The sequence below is a fragment of the Molothrus ater genome, chromosome 1 (genome assembly GCF_012460135.2).
Source record: "Molothrus ater isolate BHLD 08-10-18 breed brown headed cowbird chromosome 1, BPBGC_Mater_1.1, whole genome shotgun sequence".
Taxonomy (NCBI): Eukaryota; Metazoa; Chordata; class Aves; order Passeriformes; family Icteridae; genus Molothrus; species Molothrus ater.
The window spans coordinates 139,821,707-139,840,793 of NC_050478.2; the positions used below are offsets into that span (position 1 = coordinate 139,821,707).

The 19,087-nt window shown below is 42.7% G+C and overlaps 1 protein-coding gene across 2 annotated transcripts; it reads left to right on the top strand.

Annotated features, from left to right (window-relative positions):
- The first annotated feature begins 3,126 nt into the window (after nucleotides 1-3,126).
- On the top strand, nucleotides 3,127-14,959 carry LOC118700063 (potassium voltage-gated channel subfamily V member 1-like). 2 transcript variants are annotated; one of them, XM_054517279.1, is made up of 4 exons: nucleotides 3,127-3,371; nucleotides 3,794-4,420; nucleotides 6,161-6,687; nucleotides 14,095-14,959. In XM_054517279.1, exons 2-4 carry the CDS (start codon nucleotides 3,939-3,941, stop codon nucleotides 14,604-14,606), a joined length of 1,521 nt encoding a protein of 506 aa, XP_054373254.1. In that variant the 5' UTR covers nucleotides 3,127-3,371; nucleotides 3,794-3,938; the 3' UTR covers nucleotides 14,607-14,959. The 2 variants fall into 2 exon arrangements, with proteins under 2 accessions (XP_054373254.1, XP_036260273.1); XM_036404380.2 differs by lacking the exon at nucleotides 3,127-3,371 and adding an exon at nucleotides 3,444-3,712.
- Nucleotides 14,960-19,087: the final 4,128 nt, after the last annotated feature.

The window sequence follows — 19,087 nt, forward strand, 5'->3', positions numbered from 1 at the left end:
CTAATGTATGAGATCAAAATATTAAAAAATTTGGATATCCAGTATGTTAGAAATTACAGTAATTAAGAATCAGTTGATGTGAAGCACTACTTCTGTACAAAGAAAATCAAGCCTAATTGAAAAGATAATGACAAATATTTAGCCTGCACATCCTGGCTTTTTTTTTGTACATCACACTATACCAGCTGAAAAAAAGTGACTACACAATTGCCATAAAATCATAGTTTTCAACACAAGTAGAGAAAATCAGGAAAACACATTATAAGAGGTTTTTGTAACAGCTGGCTTTTTGCTGAAGTAAATTTTTCAACTCCCACAACAGACATACTGGGTTGCAACTCGTATTTCAGCATTCCATCAAATATTATTTTGTACCATGTCTTGAAATAATGAAATCTGTTTTTTCTGTCAGTGATATCACATCAGGGCAATATCAGCAGAAGCATTGGTAAAGACAGTAGTTCAGACAGATGTCATTAGCATTCAGTTGTTTCAGATATTCTGACATGACAAAGCAGTATAGTTCCTTTGGTCTGAACACCAGATCTGAACCAGGCAGACATGGTTCTGTCCAACACTACTAATTCCATGAGCCAAACCGCCTTGGAAATGTCTGTGGTTCACTTCAGCTGCAGCATTTCACTGGCAGCATGATTAAGACCAAATGACTCCTTGTCCTCTTATAGCAGCTTTTGCTACTACTCTAGGGATATATGAATATGGTTGCTCAAGAGGGTTTGCCAAGGGAATGATAAAATTATGAAAGTTGCTTTAGTTTCTCATGTACAAATGAGCAGGAATGACAAATAGCAGATCCTTTAAGAGTTTCCCCGAAAATAAAATATGCACCAATAAAGTCTGTTTCTTTTGTCTCTAGTAGTAGAAAAATAAATCCTCTGGTTTTGAGCCTATCTTTGAAATGTTCCAGCTTTATGTTATTGTTACATTTGAAAATAATTTTCAGAAGGTTTTTGTAAGTCCTTTTTTTAATAAATATCTAAATTTAGATTTAGTAGTGAAACAGTAGGGAAACAGTACTTAGAAGTAAGGTGCTACGTCATACACACATGTCTCCTGTCTATTATGTGAGTTTACAGTATGGAAGTTATAGACACTACAGAATTTTGTTGGTGATGTCACTTTCCTGCAGTGAGAAGTACATAGAAGAATGCAAAAAACTAAAGGAATGCATATCCTTAACATATGGCTTTCCTCTACTGTTTTGAAGAAAACACTCTGGTCTGAACAGTTGATAATCAGACAAAAAATTAAGTTTGAAGTGAAATAAATATACCTGTATACAGTCATTGTTCCATAAGGACATAAGTAAACAGAAAAATGAACCTGATCTCTCAAGGTCTCCTACATGCACTGGAAATTATGTATCAGAGTATTTTGAGAACAAATTATCTACAGTTTTAATGAGGCTGGGATTTGAACCTGGCAGCCAGGTTCTTAGAAACACCAGTGAATCTGAAGTAATCCCTTGAATTGTCATGATGGGAGGAGAGTGTTTTCAGCTCTCCCTTCTAATGGAGAAAATATTCCTGAAAAAATCTTTCTGGCTGATGGAAAGAATGACTACTAAAAAGAGGTTGAGTGGGTAGTTTATTGACTAAACAATTAGGGGTCTATTACAGTCAGTAAGGCATCTTGCTGTTCTGAGGTACTTCACATTGATGCTGTTAAATTGGTCTGACTGGTGGTTTTAATTACTTTTTTAATTATTGCTTTTAATTAAGTGCTGGCTTAAGTGCTATCTGTCAGAGGGATCTGCACTCCTGAGTGGCAAACCTGGATTAAAAATGAGCGATTCCTGAAAGCCTGCTGCATAACAGCAATTGTTGATAGTTTTAAAGGAAAATTAGTTCATAGGTTTGTGCTTATTCATTTAAATGATATTTAAATTTTATTTTTAAACAATAAAAAGGGAAATGTCTATGAAAATAAGTATTTTTCTTTATGATACACTTCAAATACAGCATTAGAGAGTTGGAAGGGGTATTACAAGTTCATCTAACCCTTCCAGACTACCTCAGGAAAAGCAGCACCACACATCTGCTATTTCTGACAGATCCTTGTCCAGCCACCTCATTGATGACCTGCAACAGACACAAATCTGCCTTTTCCACTGCTTCATCAAAGCCTTTGTAATGGCTACTCTAAATATCCTTCCTGTTTTTCAACTCCATTACTTCTACACATGTCCAATTTATCCAAGGAGAACAGAGGATATCATCTTTACCTTTGTGAGCAGCCTTTTACATGTCTGAAGACTATCACAATGCTCCATCCTTCCACCATAGCTATCCCACTCTGTGTTTTCTTCCTGGGCCATGACTTCCAAACCCCACCCTTGCTATTCTCCACCGGATTCTTTCTGATCTGTGTAATTTTTTTTGCCAACAGTCACTTAAACAGATTTCTATGCCAGCAAGTGCTGAGTAGAGAGGTTGCTGTGGGTGTTGCAATTCTGCAATATGGTAAACGTTCAGCTTCATTTGAAATATGGATTACCAGTACCCAAAAGATGAAACTCTTATGAGATCTCTCTGAAGTAAATGTTAGAAATGTGCATAACTGGACACAGCTGTATGCAACAAGCAACGTGGGATAAAAAGCTGGTGGGACATCACATGATGCAGGTGGCATGAGACACAACGCCACATTTTGCATGCTCCACAATTTCCCCTCCTGGGAGATGCCACTGCAATATCGGCAGCTGCCCACCCTCGCGAGGAGTCAGAGGCAGCAGAAAGCACGAATTTCCAAAGCAAGTGTTTGTTAGAAATAACTGCTTCACAGGAGAAAAGGAAATATACTGAGGAGGATGAACAAAATTTTTGCATTGTTGAACTGAGGACCTACAAAGTCAGCACAGGTAATGAAGATACTCCAGAGTATTTTTGAAAACAGGCTAAGTGCAGCTCGGTTAAAACAGGCTCGCTCACGCCCATCGACTTACAGTGACTTCTTTACGCGAGTGACTTCAGACTTGAGCCGAGGGAGCAGTCTGAGCGAGGACACGTTCCCTGCTTAGCGACACGTGTGGGGTTACACACACCGCGGAGGGCCGGCTTCCGAGCCGCCCTGCCAACTGGCTCGGGGAAGTTTGCAAGCGCCGGAGGCAGCCCCGGGTGGGACACACGGCACGGCCACCGCACCTGCGGCTGCCGGGCCCGCGGCTCCGGGGCGGGGCGGGGTCGGCTCGGCCCCGCGGCCCCGCCCGGCCCAGCCCGCGCCCCCCGCTGCCGCCTGCCCCCCGCAGCACAGGGCCCGCCATGGAGAGGCGCTGGCGCTGCCCGGAGCTGGGAGCCGGGGGAGCGAGCGGAGGCAGCCGGCCGGGGGCGGCACAGCCGGGCGGCGGGCAGGTGAGGCGGGCGGGGGGCGGGGAGCGGCCGGGCGGGCCGGGGGCGGCAGCCCTGCCCAGGCGCTCTGTTCGCGGCGGCTGCCCCGGCGCGGGGCTCGCTCCGCCCGCAGCAGCCCCGGCCGAAGTGCGAGCGCGGGGCGGGAGGGGACGAGCTGGCCAGCGGCCCCTAGGGCTACTGTCGGGGCGCTGCCCGGAGTGGCCGCTGAAGCCGGCGTTCCGTGTTGCGCCGTGCCGGCGGGTTTCCCCTGCCCCGACCCAGCGGCTGGAGATGAGCGCTGAAGCGGAGGGGCCGTCGCGGGCGGATGGTGCCGGCGCGGACAGCACGAGGTGACGCCGCCTCAGGTACCGTGGCTCCTCCGGCATCCTCGCGAGTGCGGGCGGCGCTGGGCTGTGCAGCACCGCCTGACCTCCGCCCAATTCCAGGCACCGCCCGGAGGCAGCGGGGACGGCGCGGTGTCCCTGGGACGGTAGCCAGAGGCGACATTCCAAGCCTGGCGGGGCAGCCTTCTCTGCAGCCGTGTTGTGATTTTGATCCTGGAGAGTGTGGGCTGCTGCTGGCAGCTACAGGATGAAGTCGCCTCCCTGCTGCATGTCTCTTTCTTCCCAAGCATCCTTGGAGGAACCAGGGAGTAGCACATCCCTGGGTTCGCTGGAGTCCAGTGTTTTCTCTAGTGAGGAAGAGCAGGGGCCCCTGCTCCAGAAGGTCATTCCCTCTCTGGACTGCTTTACTATCAATGTAGGAGGCAGCCGCTTTGTGATGTCCCAGCAAACTTTGTCTTGCTACCCTGACACCCGTCTTGGCAAACTGGCAGTAGTGGTCTCTGCTGCCCGGGATGTGGCTTCTGGCCTCCTTGAGCTTTGTGATGATGCCAACCTTGTGGAGAATGAGTATTTCTTTGACCGGAGCTCACAGGCATTTCACTACATCCTGAATTACTACCAGACAGGGAGGCTGCATGTGATGGAGCAGCTATGTGCACTCTCCTTCCTGCAAGAGATCCAGTACTGGGGTTTGGATGAGCTCAGCATTGATTCCTGCTGCAGAGACCGGTGAGTTGTGGGAAGATGAGGCTTCCTCATCTTGTGGATTGTGGGCTAGATGAGTTCCACATCGACTTGCATTCAGAGACCCTCAGATGAGAGATCCAGCAGTGGGGATCAGTGAGGTAGCAGGAAAAGTTGTGTGAGTTGAGCCCTGAGTGCAGTGGATGGGTGTCAGAAATGGGAGATGTGTTGGATGAGGTCACAGTTTCCACTTGCTGTGGGAAAGGTTGCTGGTGAGGTCAAGATAGTGAGACAGTAACAGGAACAGGGTCTGGGATGTCCTGTAGTGGCTTCAAACTGGCCCTCGAAGCTCAAAATGTTGAAAAGGACAATGCCAGAGATGAAAAGGGTTGTGAAAGGAGAGATGCCCCTTCAATCATTCAGTTTAAGGTTATCACAGAGGGATTAGATGTGGAGTCAGACACAGTGCTGGGAGGGTTTGGATCCTGCCCACCTGCACTTTATTTTTGAAGGATTTCCAAATCCAAGCTGGAGAGGCAGAAGGGGGGCTGGTCACCTGCCAGGCTGAGTGTGGGTGGCATGGCTCCAGGAGGAGCCATGAAAGGAAGCATCGCACGTGGATGTAGCAGCTTACAGGGAGGGGGCAGCAACAGCGGGAACATGGCTCGCTGGAGACAAATTATAACAGGCAGTTTAGGAACGAGGTAGGTTTTGACTGAACCACCCCCAGGATGTTTCTGTTAATTCTATTTGCAGTTAATTTCCCACCATATTCAATGTTACTGGTTTTGGTTTTTTAGTATTGAAGAAATGAATTTTCTAAAGAGTGTAACTGCTATTTAGTTATAACAGTTATGTCAAAATTATTAGAAAGAAGTAATATCATCCCAAAAAGATATTAAAGGTATCCTACCCTAGTATGGTTTAGTTGTTCAGCTGAGAAGATTGCAGCCTAGTTTTCATACCTTTCTTCCTTTTCTAGTAGGTATAACTGAATGCTCCTACTACTTTAGTGATACATAGAGCTACAGACCTTTTTGACATATGCAGGACTAACTGTGTTGAAGACAAAATTGTACAACACCTTTGTCTAAGGCTTGAACTTTGCAGCAGTCAAAAAAAAAGATATGAAAGAAAAAGATTTTTTTAGCGTACTGTGAGTGTTTATAATTGACAAAATTCCACTTTAAATATACTCTTACTCTGACAAGACACTATATATATTTGCAGTCTCTAAGTTTTACTCAGTACAAATGCTTGTGCACTTTGTGTGAGAGCCCATATATCTAAAGAAAGAAAGATACCTTGTCATCTTCATGTGTATTGATCAGAAGTTCACCCATGAACAGCATGGCTTTTATTATGCCTTCAGTTTTACTATTGCAAATATGGACTAGTGTAATAAAAATGTCATACAATTAAACAAATTTAGAACTGTTTAAAAACAGAGGATCTGGTTGTGCCAGGATTGCTTCTAAGAACTCATGTCGGTCTTGCTGCAGATTCTACTGTGGTCAGCATGATCCATATAAATAAATCACTATCAGTAAAATTATTCTGCATATAGAACGTGTCACTGATGTGAAATGGGGTAATAGAAGTATATGAGTCAGTGGAACCATGCTGCAGGGGCTCAACAATAAAAGCCATTTGCTTGATAATAGGGTTTTCTGAGCTCACATAAGGTAAACTTTAATGTGTATTCTTCTGACTTGCATAGTGAATGATAAGACAACTATCTGCCTATTTGTATTCAAAATCTCTTTGGGGGGTGTTCCTGGGCAGGTACTTCAGGAGGAAGGAGCTGAGTGAAGCCTTAGACATCAAGAAAGATGCAGAAGAACTGGATGCCCAAGATGAAGAAGAGGACTTTTCTGGTAGCCTCTGTCCCAATGTCAGACAGAAACTTTGGGAACTTTTGGAAAAGCCTGGCTCCTCTGCAGCAGCCAGGACGTTTGGCACTTTGTCCATGGTTTTTGTTGTTGTGTCAATTGCCAACATGGCCTTGATTTCAGTAGAGCTCAGCTGGCTGGCCCCAGCACTGCTGGATGCCCTAGAGTACCTGTGCATTGCGTGGTTCACGGTGGAGTTTGTCCTGAGGTTCCTGTGTGCACGAGATCGGTGCCGCTTCCTAAGGAGTGTGGCAAACATCATAGACCTCCTTGCTATTTTGCCTTTCTACATCACCCTGCTGGTAGAGAGCCTGTGTGGTGGTGAGAGCTCCCAAGAACTGGAGAACGTGGGGCGCATTGTCCAAGTGCTGAGACTTCTCAGAGCCCTGCGGATGTTGAAGCTGGGAAGACATTCAACAGGTATATTTGGCCATGGCTGTGATACTTCTCAATTTCACTGCCTGCAATAGTTGTCCTGGGCACAGTCCTCCATTTTGTGTGTGCATTGCATTACACAATCTGTTAGCAGTAATGGCTTTTGAAGATCTTACTTTTGAATGTTGTAATTGAGTGATAAGGGCCTCTCCAAAAAATTTTAGCCCTTCATAAAGCCTTGCATATTGTTTGCTTTGAACATTTACATAAGCAGACCTCAGTGTTGCATACTGTAAATCATCCACCAGTCAGTCATAGTGTGATAAATTTTAAAACATATATATGTGTTGATTTTATTAGGGAAGAAGCAGAGATCATCAGCCCAGACTTTTTGTATGTTCCAAGGTCCACTAATGATAGCTGTCACAATTTTGTTTGTTTAAAATCATGTGTAAAGAATTATGTCATGATTTTGTCCATGTCGTAGATCCTGCAAACAGCCACAGTGGAGAATGTTTCAGGGAAACCTTTGGAGGTGATGGGCTGAGGGGCTCTCTGGCCCCATTGAACCCACTGGTACTCCAGTGGTATGTGGAGCCCATCAGGGGCTGCTTAGGCAGGGGGACCTGAGTGCAGCGCAGAACAGCAGTGCCAGGTTCAGCCAGAGTTCACCAACTGGTCTGGGGCCCTTGGTGCCCTGGCACTCCTGACAGGTGAATGAACAGCAAGCAGGGGTGGGATGTAAGGTGAAATACCTTTCTGTGAACCATCTTGTTTGCTCTCTCTGGTGAAAGGAAGGCATAAAAGTTAACATTTTCCAGTGGGAATTTATCAGAGGAAGCTGGGAATTATTGGAAAGTGTTGAATTTCCTCTTACATTTCCCCTGATTTTATTACTTCTTTGTGGCATGTGCATGCCTGGCTACATAAAATAATAAAAACTGTCTTGGCATTTTCAAAATGATTTGATTATGTATCTACCTAAATCTAGCTGTTCTGAAGATAGTGATGATCATTCTTGAAAAGCACCCAATGTGCCTTTTCAGAATTTCCAGCCATGAAGCAGGAATGGTTTGATGCCTGTCTGTATTTTTGGAGAGCCCTCTCTGTGAACTGGACCAAATTCAGCAGGAGTTACAGTGTGCTCACAGCAGCATAATGTGTCATATTTTTGTTACCACTTAAAGGTAGCAAACCTGCCTGCCAGTGGCAGGGAGTAGCTTTGATACTACTCATAATCATAAGCATAATCATAGTGGTTTGGGAAGTATCATAATCTTACTCTCTACACTAGATTATGCCTATACTGATGCATAACAGTCCCTTCGAAAGCAGATGATAGAAACTTTATAATGATTCAGTCTGGCAATGTGTTTTGCTTCATTACATGTTTTGCAGGGTTTGGTAGAGGTTTTTTGCAATGCTTTTACCCACTTTTGATGGTAGTTGTAATGTGAACGCAATCCTTTCTAACTGTGTTTTGAAAATAAGAAAAAGATTTTATCTCATCAGGACACTTTTGTGCTGACTAACAAAATGGTCATACAAAAGTATGTTAAATCAAGTTAAGTTTCCAATTTATTGCAATTTACTATTAGAGAGTGAATGTGTTCATTCTGTTACTCAGTTTTGTGGCTCTATAAGCTTGAAATCAGATGTTTCAGATATTTGTATAACTGCTAACTTCAGGTAGACATACTTTCAAGGATGGTCTAAACACTTAGGTTTACATATTCTTAAATTAATTATTCAGTATTTGCCACAGTTTACATCACAATATTGAGTGATATTGAATTTAATAGTACCATGTCAGGTAAAAGTGAATTAATTACATAAAAATATAGTATCGTGATCTGGAGGTGTGCTGTCTTCTTTTTACTGGAATTAAAATGCCAGTTTCAAGGTACAAGAAGCAACATGTGCCTCAATTTAAACCACTTGGAGCAGTGTTACCATCATTGTGTTGCTTCTTTGGTAGGTCAGTTGCTGCCTACTTAGTTCCAGAACGCTAAATCCCATTTGTATGATTTAAATGTAGAAACTCACTGTTTTGATCTCCTGTCCAAAGAAGTGTGTTAATGTGCTTCTAAATACATCCTTTACCACAGCTCCTAATACAAGATGAGCCTCATACTTATCATGCATAGAGACCATTCTCCTTGCACATCCCTAGGCAGTAGTGATAAACCTCAGTGTTCAGGGCAGCTCTCAAAGCTCTTCTTGCTCTCTTGCCTTGGATCTGACAGGTGCCTCCCAGTGAAGCTTCACTCCAACTCCTACACTCTAAGACCTGACAGAGCTTCAGGCACTGCTCAGTTGTTTTGGGTGTCAAGATGAATACAAAAGCAGAAGATTTGTGTCTGAAGGCAGCAGCTTCTCTTTCACCAAGGAGGGGTGTTCACAGCCACAAGGAGAACATCTCTGTGGTACTTTGTGGAGCCATAGCAAAGCTGGGATCACAACAGCAGCCTGGCAGGAATGAGTGAGGCGAAAAAACATCAGTTCTTTTCTTCACTTTCAAGAAATAGCAACTTAACCCTTTCTGTGGGACAAGAACAAGAATGAAAATAAGAAATGAAAAAAGTCATCTCTACCCCTTTGGAAGCTGAAGCCAGCTCACTTGAGGGATGTGATCTTAAAAACACTCAGGCTAGACTGGTGTGAGTGTGCAGCTACTTATGCTAAGTAATGTACTTCATCAAGGAACCACTGAGAAATCAGTTGTACCTCTGTCCATAAAATGTGTAGCTAGAGGGCAAGACTACTCCTCCGATATAGCAAAACGTATTTTAGTAACTTCAAGAATACAAGAGAACTGAAGCTGCATTTGTCATGTTCTCAGATGCTCCTCAGCTGTTGCCTTGCCCCAGGACCATGTTTTCAGGGACCTTGCTGGTCTCCTCTGGGAAGCACATACGGAGGGACTTCTTGAGGAGAAGTAGGGTACGAGCATCTTACTTGCAAAGGCAATGAGCATGTCTTTGAGAGAAGACCATAGCATATTTAAGGCTCTTGTGCCTCTAGAGTCAGGTAAAGTTGAAACTTCAACACTTTTTGTCTTAAAACTTTAGGGTTGTTTAAGTGCTGTGTAAACTGAAGCTTTTGTATTGCCAAGTCACTTTGGACAAAAAAGAGATAGAACTTGACCTGCATGGCAGAAATGCTTCCTCTTCCTCTTACCAGAGCTGGGGCTGCTTGCCAGCCTCACACCAGCTCTGTTAAAGCACCTTAGCACCTTCCAAGCATGAGTAACCAAGCTGTCACAGTTCCTGGCAAGGAGTTCTCATGAGAAGCTGTAAGACTTGCTGAGGTGTCTGTGCTGGAACAGCCTTAGTTTGGCCACGTGCCAGGACTCAGAGACATTTTTAAAAGGTACAAAGTAATGTAGTAGTATACTTTATACATGTCATTACACCAACTGATTCCCTTTAGAATGAGTTGTGGAGTCCAGTAACTTCTCTGATTCATAGATTTGCCTAGTAATGTTTCCTGACTTCATCTAAAGACATGAAGAATTATATCTTAATTTTAGATGAGTATACTAGAACTAAGAATAATAAAAAGAAAAAATCAGACCCTGAACAGAGTAACTAACCATAGGAAAAATTAGAATGTCATCATTGTGATACAAAGATTTAAGAGTTTCTTCTGCCTTGTTCAGTAGGAAGTTTTACAGGGCAAGGGTTCATAGGGTTCCTTGGAAATCAGAATTTGATCTGAGTTCTTGCAATTATCTCACAGAGCTTTTGCTCTGCTGATATTAGTGTTCCCAAAATATGAAGGCAGTCATATTTACAGAGAAAAGATTGCACTGATATATCTTATTCCCTTTGTGTTAAAGATTTAATATATATCATTGTAATAAACATTCTACAGATCATAGTTATAGTAATATAAGATCTCAGTATGGGTAAGTTCTTTACTGGAGTTTGTAGCAGATAGCATTGGAAGAAAACTCCAACATTGCCTCCAAACTCTACTGTGTACTTCCAGTGTTTGCCGTACATAAAACTTCTAAAATCCAATAAACCTGCGGGGAAAAAGAAAGAGCCAAAAGCAAGAAATGTTAACATCTTGTTATTTGAGACTGTCAAACAATCAAATTGCCTATAACACTAACGAGCACATGAAGTCTGCAAGCAGAGGCAGAGCCTCAGTAAGCTGTTTTGCAAACACTAGTTTAGTGAGAAATATACCTATGAAGGGTAATTCATAAGCATTATGTTTTTCTCATTTATTAGAGAAAGCATTTTTAAAGAACAGCATTAAAAACTAATCCAAAGTCATTCAAAAGATAATGTCAGTCTCCTATGTGTCTCAGCTGAATTGGTACCCTGTTATCTTCCTTCTTTCTTTATGTGTGCAATATTTATCCATTGCACTATTTTTGGATTTACTTTCTTGCTTGCTTTTGTGGGGCTGTCTAGCCTTGAAGCAGTGGCTCTAACAGGAATATAGGGAGTTATGCACAGTGGTCCCTGTGCAGCTCATGGACAAAAGGACTGATGCAGAACATAGTCAATTAACAGGATTAATGCTTGCATTGAGAGGATATGCTTTGCTGCTTGCTTTGCTACCTTGAGTTTAGCACAAGTGCAGCTGTTACTGGAAAACCTTTTAGTTTTGATGTCTACAGTGCAAGGAAGATTGGGTGGAAGGAAGAAGGGTCAAAGAGAGTCTGTGACAATTATAAAAGGATTGAAAACAGTCCTCAAAGAAAAAGTTATTGAGTGAACTGAACTGGGCTCTAAGTACTCACACAGCAACACAAATTTGGTAACTAAGGGCTCCTAGGTCCAAGAGAAAAATACTGCAGTGGCTGGAAAACAGAGGCTTGGCACATTTAGTCTCAAAATATAAAGCAGGTGTTTTTAGTGTGTTTTTAAGGAGTTTCGAGTGGTGCTAGATCTTCTCTCACAGCCAATAAATCTTGATTTATTAATCAAGATAGTTTAGTTTATCTAAATTATATGTGTACATAGTTCAGGTGATAAGTAATAAGAATTCCTATGGTCTGTATTAAGAAAATACGAATGATGTCAAGTGTTCAGTCTAACGCTGTGATCTATTTCTGTAAATCACTTTTTCTCAGCTTCTGCTTAGAACAGCACCTCTTTTTAGCCTACCAGGTCATTAGACCAGCAAAGAAATGTGGTGGTCAGAGGCCATTATGAGCATAGTGACCATGAAATAAGAGTGTTTTCAATTCCTGGTGAAGTGAGGAAAGAGGTCAACAAAATCTCTCACGTGGATTTCCAGCAGGCAGGACTTGGCCTGTTCAGGACACTGGTTCAGAGAGTCCCTTGGGAAACAGGCCTTAAAACAGAGGGCTCCAGAATGGCTGGACATACTTTTAGAAAGAAGTCTTGAAGGCTCAGGAGCAGGCAGTACCTATGTGCCTTAAGGCAAGCAAAGGAGGAAGAAGAGCAGCCTGGATGAACAGGGAGTTTCTGCCAGAATTCAGAGAAGAGAGTTTATGACTTTTGGAAGAAGGAGAGGAACTTGGGAAGAGTACAGGGATTTCATTAGGTCATGTAGAGAGATAATCAGAAAAGCAAAAGCTCAGCTAGAACTCAATCTGGCCACCAGTGTGAAAGGTAGTAAAAAGTGGGTTTATAAATACATTACCAACAAAAGGAGGGCCAAGGAAAATCTCTGTCCTTTATTGGTTGTGGAGGGGAGTAACATTATCACCAAGGCTGAGGAGAAGGCTGGGGTACTTAATATCTTCCCTGCCTCATTGTTTAACAGAGAGAGTGGATATCCTCATGGCAGCCAACCCCCTGAGCTGGTAGACTGGGATGGGAAGCAGAATAGACCCCTGCAATCCAAGAGGATGTAGTTAGTCACCTGCTGTGCCACTTAGACACTCACAGGTCTCTGGGGCCACATGGGATTCATCCTAGGGTGATGAGGGAGCTGGCAGGAAAGCTTGTCACCATGCTGGCCATCATTTATGCCTTCATTAACCAGGGAGGTCCTAGGTAGCTGGAAGCTAGCAAATGTAATGCCCACCAACAAGAAGGGTCAGAAGGAGAATCCAGAGAATTACAGCCCTCATCTTGGTGCTGGGGAAGATTATGGAGAAGATTATCTTGAGTGTGATCACATGGCATGTACAGGACAACCAGAGGATCAGGCCCAGCTCTGAGCTTAGGAAAGGACAATTCAGCCAAGGCTTGATCATCCTGATCTTTTATGACTACATCTCCTGCCTAGTGGATGAAGGAAAGGTTATGAATGTTGTCTACCTGGATGGCAATAAAACCTTTGACACTGTCTCCCACAGCATTCTACTGGAGAAACTGGAGGCCCATGGCCTGAACAGATGCACTCTTTTCTGGGGTAAAAACTGGCTGGACGACTTGCCCCAGGGAGTGTTAGTGTATGGTGCCACATCCAGTTGGGGGCCAGTGACTAGTGGAGTCCCCAAGGCTCAGTATTGAGACCAGTCCTGTGTAATATCTTTATTGATGATCTGAATGAGAGAATCAGGTCAGTCTGTAGACAACACTAAGTTGGGTGGAGGAGTTGATCTGCTGGAGGATATAGAAGGGTTCTGCAAAAGGATCTGGACAGGCTGGATAGATGGGCTGAGACCAACAGTATGATGTTCATTAAAGCCGAGCGCTGGGTTCTGCACTTGCATCACAACAACCCCTGTTGCAGTGCAACAGGCTGAGGGAAGAATGGCTGAAAAGGATCTGGGTGTGATGAGCCAGCTGTGCCCAAGGGACTGCAAAGGCCCAGGTATCATGGCCTGGGTAGTGTGGCCAAATGGACTAGGGAACTATTTATCACCCAGTACTCAGCACTGGGAAGCCTCAAATCCTGTATCCCGTTCTGGACCCCTCACTGCAAGAAAGACATGGAGGTGCTGGAGCATGTCCAGAGAAGGGCAATGAAACTGGTGAGGATCGAGAGAGTAAATCATATGAGGAGTGGCTGAGGGAACTGGGGTTATTCAGCCTGGAGAAAAGGAGGCTCAGGGGGAACCTTTTTGCTCTCTACCTCCTACCTGAAAGGAGGGTGTAGCCAGGTGGGGTCAGCCTCTCCTCCCAGGCATCAAGCAACAAGAAAAGAGAAAACAGCCTCAGGCTGTACTGGGGAGGTTCAGGTTGGACATCAAGAAGAATTTCTTCATTGAAAGGGTGGTTAAGCTTTGAAATGGGCTGCCCAGGGAGGTGATAGAGTCACAGTCCTGGAAGTGTTGAAACAACTGGATGTGTCATTTAGTGCTATGTTTTACTTGACAAGCTGGTGTTGAGTTAAAGGTTGGATTCGATGTCCTTGGAGGTCTTCTCTAATCTTACTGAATCTGTGATTGTCAAGACATGTTCACCCGCATTCAAAGAAAATATAAAGCAGTCAGCCTTTAAGTAAGACATTTTTTGCAAAGATATAATGACAGCTACATGAATCAACCTACTGACAGCATTTCTTATCTTTCAGGCTTGCGGTCCCTTGGGATGACTATTGCTCAGTGCTATGAGGAGGTTGGCCTTCTGCTTCTTTTCCTCTCTGTAGGAATCTCTATATTTTCCACTGTGGAGTACTTTGTTGAACAAGGTGTGCCAGGCACAACTTTCACAAGTGTACCTGGTGCTTGGTGGTGGGCAACAACTTCCATGACAACAGTTGGTTATGGTGACATTAGACCAGACACTACCATTGGTAAGGTAGTAGCCTTTATGTGTATACTATCAGGAATACTGGTTTTGGCTTTGCCAATAGCTATAATAAATGACCGTTTTTCTGCTTGTTATTTTACTCTGAAGATAAAAGAAGCTGCTCTTCGGCAGCGTGAAGCTTTAAAGAAACTCATGAAGAACTCATCCAGCGATTCAAATATCAATGTTAACTTGCGAGACATATACGCACGCAGTGTCATGGACATGTTGCGGTTAAAAAGCAGAGAGAGAGCAAGTACAAGGAGCAGTGGTGCAGATGAATTTTGGTTTTGACTTTGGATGTGATGATTTTTGGTTTTGGCTTTGAAGTTATTTAACTTTGTGTAGCACATAGACTACTTCAGAAATTTAGTATTAAGTATCTCTTTTTTTATTATTTGTCACACAGTGTATTTGCTTTTCCAGGTGGAGTTTTACTTACTTGGACAGACTGAAATATCTATTGTATACAAAAGGCAGAATTCATAACATGGAATCTCTCAAGGAACTCTAAAACCTGCTTTCAGGACTGGATCGTGCTAGGTGAGATAGGAAATAATGGATCCATGAAAGTAAAACAACGATGCAAGCATTTGTCTAATGTAAATCCCTACTAATGTATCATAATAAAGTCTTGGTGAAAATTGCTACAGTGTTTTGAATTTTAAACATCTAGTTTTTGTATTTGCACTTGAAGAACAAAATTCAAAGTCATTAAGGAAAACTGAAAAGGGAAGTCTAAGAAAGTGAAATATTGATTAAATTTAGGATGACATACCTATAACTAGCTTAATCTTGATCCCCTTTCTTATCTCCATCTTCTACCCTATTTGTATGAAAAAAAGGCATTCTGGGGTAGCATGAGGGTTGGGGGGAGGGAGGAGGGGGTGGGTTTGGAATTTGCAGAGAAGCAAAGGGCTACCAGATACATAATGGATATTAGGAGATAGGTGGAAGTATCAAGGAGATGCGAGATCTATAGCAAAGTATGAAACAGTCATTAAATAAGTGCCATAATATAGAACAACATCTGTAGTTGCTTCAGAAGTTGCAGGAGCTAGTACAGCCTTTGCAATACAGAAATAATTTACAAGCGTAGTTTAAACTGTCTTCTCTATGTGTTTTGATTCCCATAACTTATTTTTGTAGTTAAGCGGTTTTTGTGCTCAAGTCACCACTGGATAACAGGAAAAGCAGAAATTGTAAAAGATAACAAGCTAGTGATTTCTCTGTCTCCCATTAAAATTGTAGGTATTCCAAGTGAACCAGACTTTTTAAAAGTTAGTTATCTTCACTGATACATTATTAGAAAAATGCTTCATTAAAATATTTTGTTTCAAAGGAAAAATGAGCACTTTTTGGACTGAATGCTTAATTTATGTAGTCATCGAGGTAAAAACCTAAAATAATCAAAGGTATTTTTGGTCTAATTTCCCACCACCCACCTCTCCAGTGGCCCAATACATTTCTTAGCAAATAAAGCTTTTCTTTAATATAATTTCACTAATCTAGACTTTGACAGTCCCATAGAATGCATATAACTCAGCTAGTAGGTAAAATTTAAAAATTCACAAACCTCTCACATTTCACATTTCTTTTGGGCAATATAAATACTAAAAAGATACATCTATTAACTGTGTGTTATTAAGTTTTATCTATTTATGTACATCAAAGGCTTAAACTGCATTTGAGCATATATGAATGGGTGAAATAACCCAATTTTAATAAATGTTGAATAATACTTGTTTTGAAATAAGAGTGTGTTTTTCTGTTATTCCCTGTAAATAATGGTGTAAACATAATACAGCAACCAAGATTTTCAAGGCACCCTGATGCAAACTTGTAGGAGGGGGCAGTCTGTAGGAGTGGCGGGGGCTTGCACAGTCCAGACGGACGGAGACAAGAGATCTCTGAAGCCAGGTAGTGGAACTTGGGGTTTATTGCAAAGGGCGTGGGTGCAAGGCCCTGCTTGGAACTGCCAGCTGCAGCTCGGGGCAGGCCCAAGAGATGAGGGGGGTAGAGAGGATGAGAGGGAAAGAGCGTAAAAGCATAAGAGAGTGAAAGGGGTAAGAGAGTAAAAGGCAAGAGAGTGAAGTTCCCATTTCAATACAATAAATCATCTTCTGTGTTGAATATTCTGATTATCACTAACTAATTTAGTACAATATACAAATCTTAGAGCATTTCTATACAGCCTATAAGAATCACTACATTATCATACTGTGCTACATTTTAAACCCTAAAAACTACTCTTCGGACCCCCTCTGCCAAGCTGGCAGGGGCTGCTCAGACTCTTGGACCTGCCTGCAAACAGAGAGTTTTGTTTCATCAATAGGGGATTACTTTCAGCTAGCCACACTCTTGTTTTCCCATTGTTCAGTAACTAAGGGATGTCAAAGCTTGCTTTCATTTCAAATTCACTTATAGTTTCTATATTCTCAAAATCTTTTGTGAGACAATCATATTTATAAGGCTTTCCTGTTTCATCTTCCCTAACACAAACTGAGCAGGATTTTGCATGATACATCTGATTTGTCATCTGGCATCAGTGAGCATTTTGATTTGGGACCAATGCAGCGCACAAAACTGTCACCAGGGTCAGAAGATAAACACTGGATACCACCAGAGATTGCCTCGGTGTGAAAATTTGTAGGTTATGCTGTGGTAAACAGAGAGCAACTGTATTATCACAGTATTCTCCTCTCCCCAGATACTCTATGAATCCACCACAAAACTCCCAGCAATGTCCAGGAGACAAAATTAATTCTGCAGGGGAAGGTCTGGTGCAGCCCACTCTAGGTTATTATTTCATAGCTCTTTGGAGCAGGAAGTCTCTCAGGCTGCTCAAATTGTACAGTCTGTTTCTCATTCAAAAGTCATTCTAATTATAGAGAATTAGGAAGAAGCTTTCATTGTGGGAAGGCTGTTTTGTAATGTCTTTTGTGCTGTCTTGTACAGCATCTGATCTGTATTTGAGAAAGGAAATGCAGTCAGATAGCTGATTGATTCTCTTTAGGGAAAGGCTGCTTTATTGTATCCTGTGCTTTTTATGACACACTCAAAAGAATGAGAGAAATATTCTGGGATGTATTTGTTGATTCACTCCTTTGACCATCTCTGGAGATGATTTCCTAGAAATGCCCATGGGAGAAACATGCTCAGGCTTTTTCAAGCAGTTGCTTTGTGCTCTGTTTTCAGACCTCTTGATTTTAAAATCAGTCTCCCAAGCAGTGATTGTCAATCATGTTGTTTACACAGAATAGTCATCTTTCACGTTACGGGCTGAGACTAGCAAACCTTTTTACAGAGGAAGGCCAGTTCTGCTTTCAGCTCTTACAGACAGAAGGACCAGAGCATTCATACTGAGAAACACACAGTACAGGACATCACAACTCTAAAAAAATGAAGGTACACCATGTATGTGCTACCATAGATTTAGGAAATAGCTCAGCCATCACTAAGGCACCAAATTAAGAATGTAACTTTGCTATCTTTAGAATATCACACTAAAGACAAGAAGCTACCTTTTGTCCTCACTTCTGTTCTGCCATTCTACAGCAGACTTGGCAGACATGATTGGTAACATTGGCTGAAAATTGAGTATTTTAGCTCTAAACATCAAGCATTTTCACAAACTGACATCAAGGATTGTAGCTGCAGCACATAGAAAGAAGCCCTGAAATTATTTCTGTTCCCTAATACAAGAATTAGTAATAGTGAAAATTATAGAAATATATAGAACAGTTGGAGTAGAAAAGGATCTTAAAGATCATCTAGCTCCAGCCCCCTTGGTGTAGGCAGGGACACCTTCCACTTGACCAGGTTGCTCAAAGTCCCATCCAGTCTGGCCTTGAACACTTCCAGGGATGGGGCATCCACAGTTTCTTTAGGTGTGTGTGTCGACACAAGCAGGCAGGTGGGACAGACACAAAGTCACTGTTAGAATGCAAAGAGTCTATTTATTCCTCTTCCCTTGCTTTCAGGGGGACCCTAAAAGCAGCACCCGGACAAAAATTCAGAAAGAAGACACAGAAACCTTTAAACTTACATGCTAGAGAATCACTGGCCTGCTGCTCACTCAGGCTGCAAGGTCACTTGATTGATTTACAGTCCTCCTTGACAGTTTAATTCATATCTTCCAACACTGGGCAATCTTACTACCCTCATTGTGAAGAATTTCTTCCTAAAATTAAATCTAAACCAACCTCTTTCAGTTTGAAGCCATTCCCCCTAGTACTGTCACTACATTCTCCTTGCAAAAAGTTCCTCTTCAGCCTTCTTTGAGGGGCAAAAACTTCAATGTAGACAGTCTGAAAAATCTTTCATTTTTGTTTATAAATGCTTAGGGGTAGCTTTTCCTTTGAGCCAGTGTAGTCCAAACCCACCAAAAATTTTTAAACATCACTAAAATTGTTGTCATTTTTACTTTGAAGAAAGGCAGCATGGATCCTGGGTCACATTAGGCAGAGCATTGCCAGGAGATCAAGGGAGATAGTGCTGCTCCTCAGCCTGATGAGACAGATCTGGGTGATGTGTCCAGTGCTGGGCACTCCAGCACAAGAAAACAGGGACAGGTTACTGGGGGTAGTCCAGCAACAAAGTGGAGGGCCAGGTTGCAGAGATCAGCACATTGGGAAACTCTTGAGTCCAGGAGGGGCAGGTGTGCTGGTAGCTGAGGGGGAGGGATTTATCAATTCTGGGGTGTTTTAGAAAGGTATTTAGAAATTCATGTCTGCTAGTATTTTACTTATTACTTCTTGTAGTGATTTTGATAT

Excerpts from the sequence above, each read along its gene's own strand:
- LOC118700063 (XM_054517279.1), top strand. The coding sequence starts at position 3,939 with ATGAAGTCGCCTCCCTGCTGCATGTCTCTTTCTTCCCAAGCATCCTTG. Across the intron at positions 4,421-6,160 it reads GATTCCTGCTGCAGAGACCG|GTACTTCAGGAGGAAGGAGC; the intron begins GTGAGTTGTGGG and ends GTTCCTGGGCAG. Across the intron at positions 6,688-14,094 it reads GCTGGGAAGACATTCAACAG|GCTTGCGGTCCCTTGGGATG; the intron begins GTATATTTGGCC and ends CTTATCTTTCAG.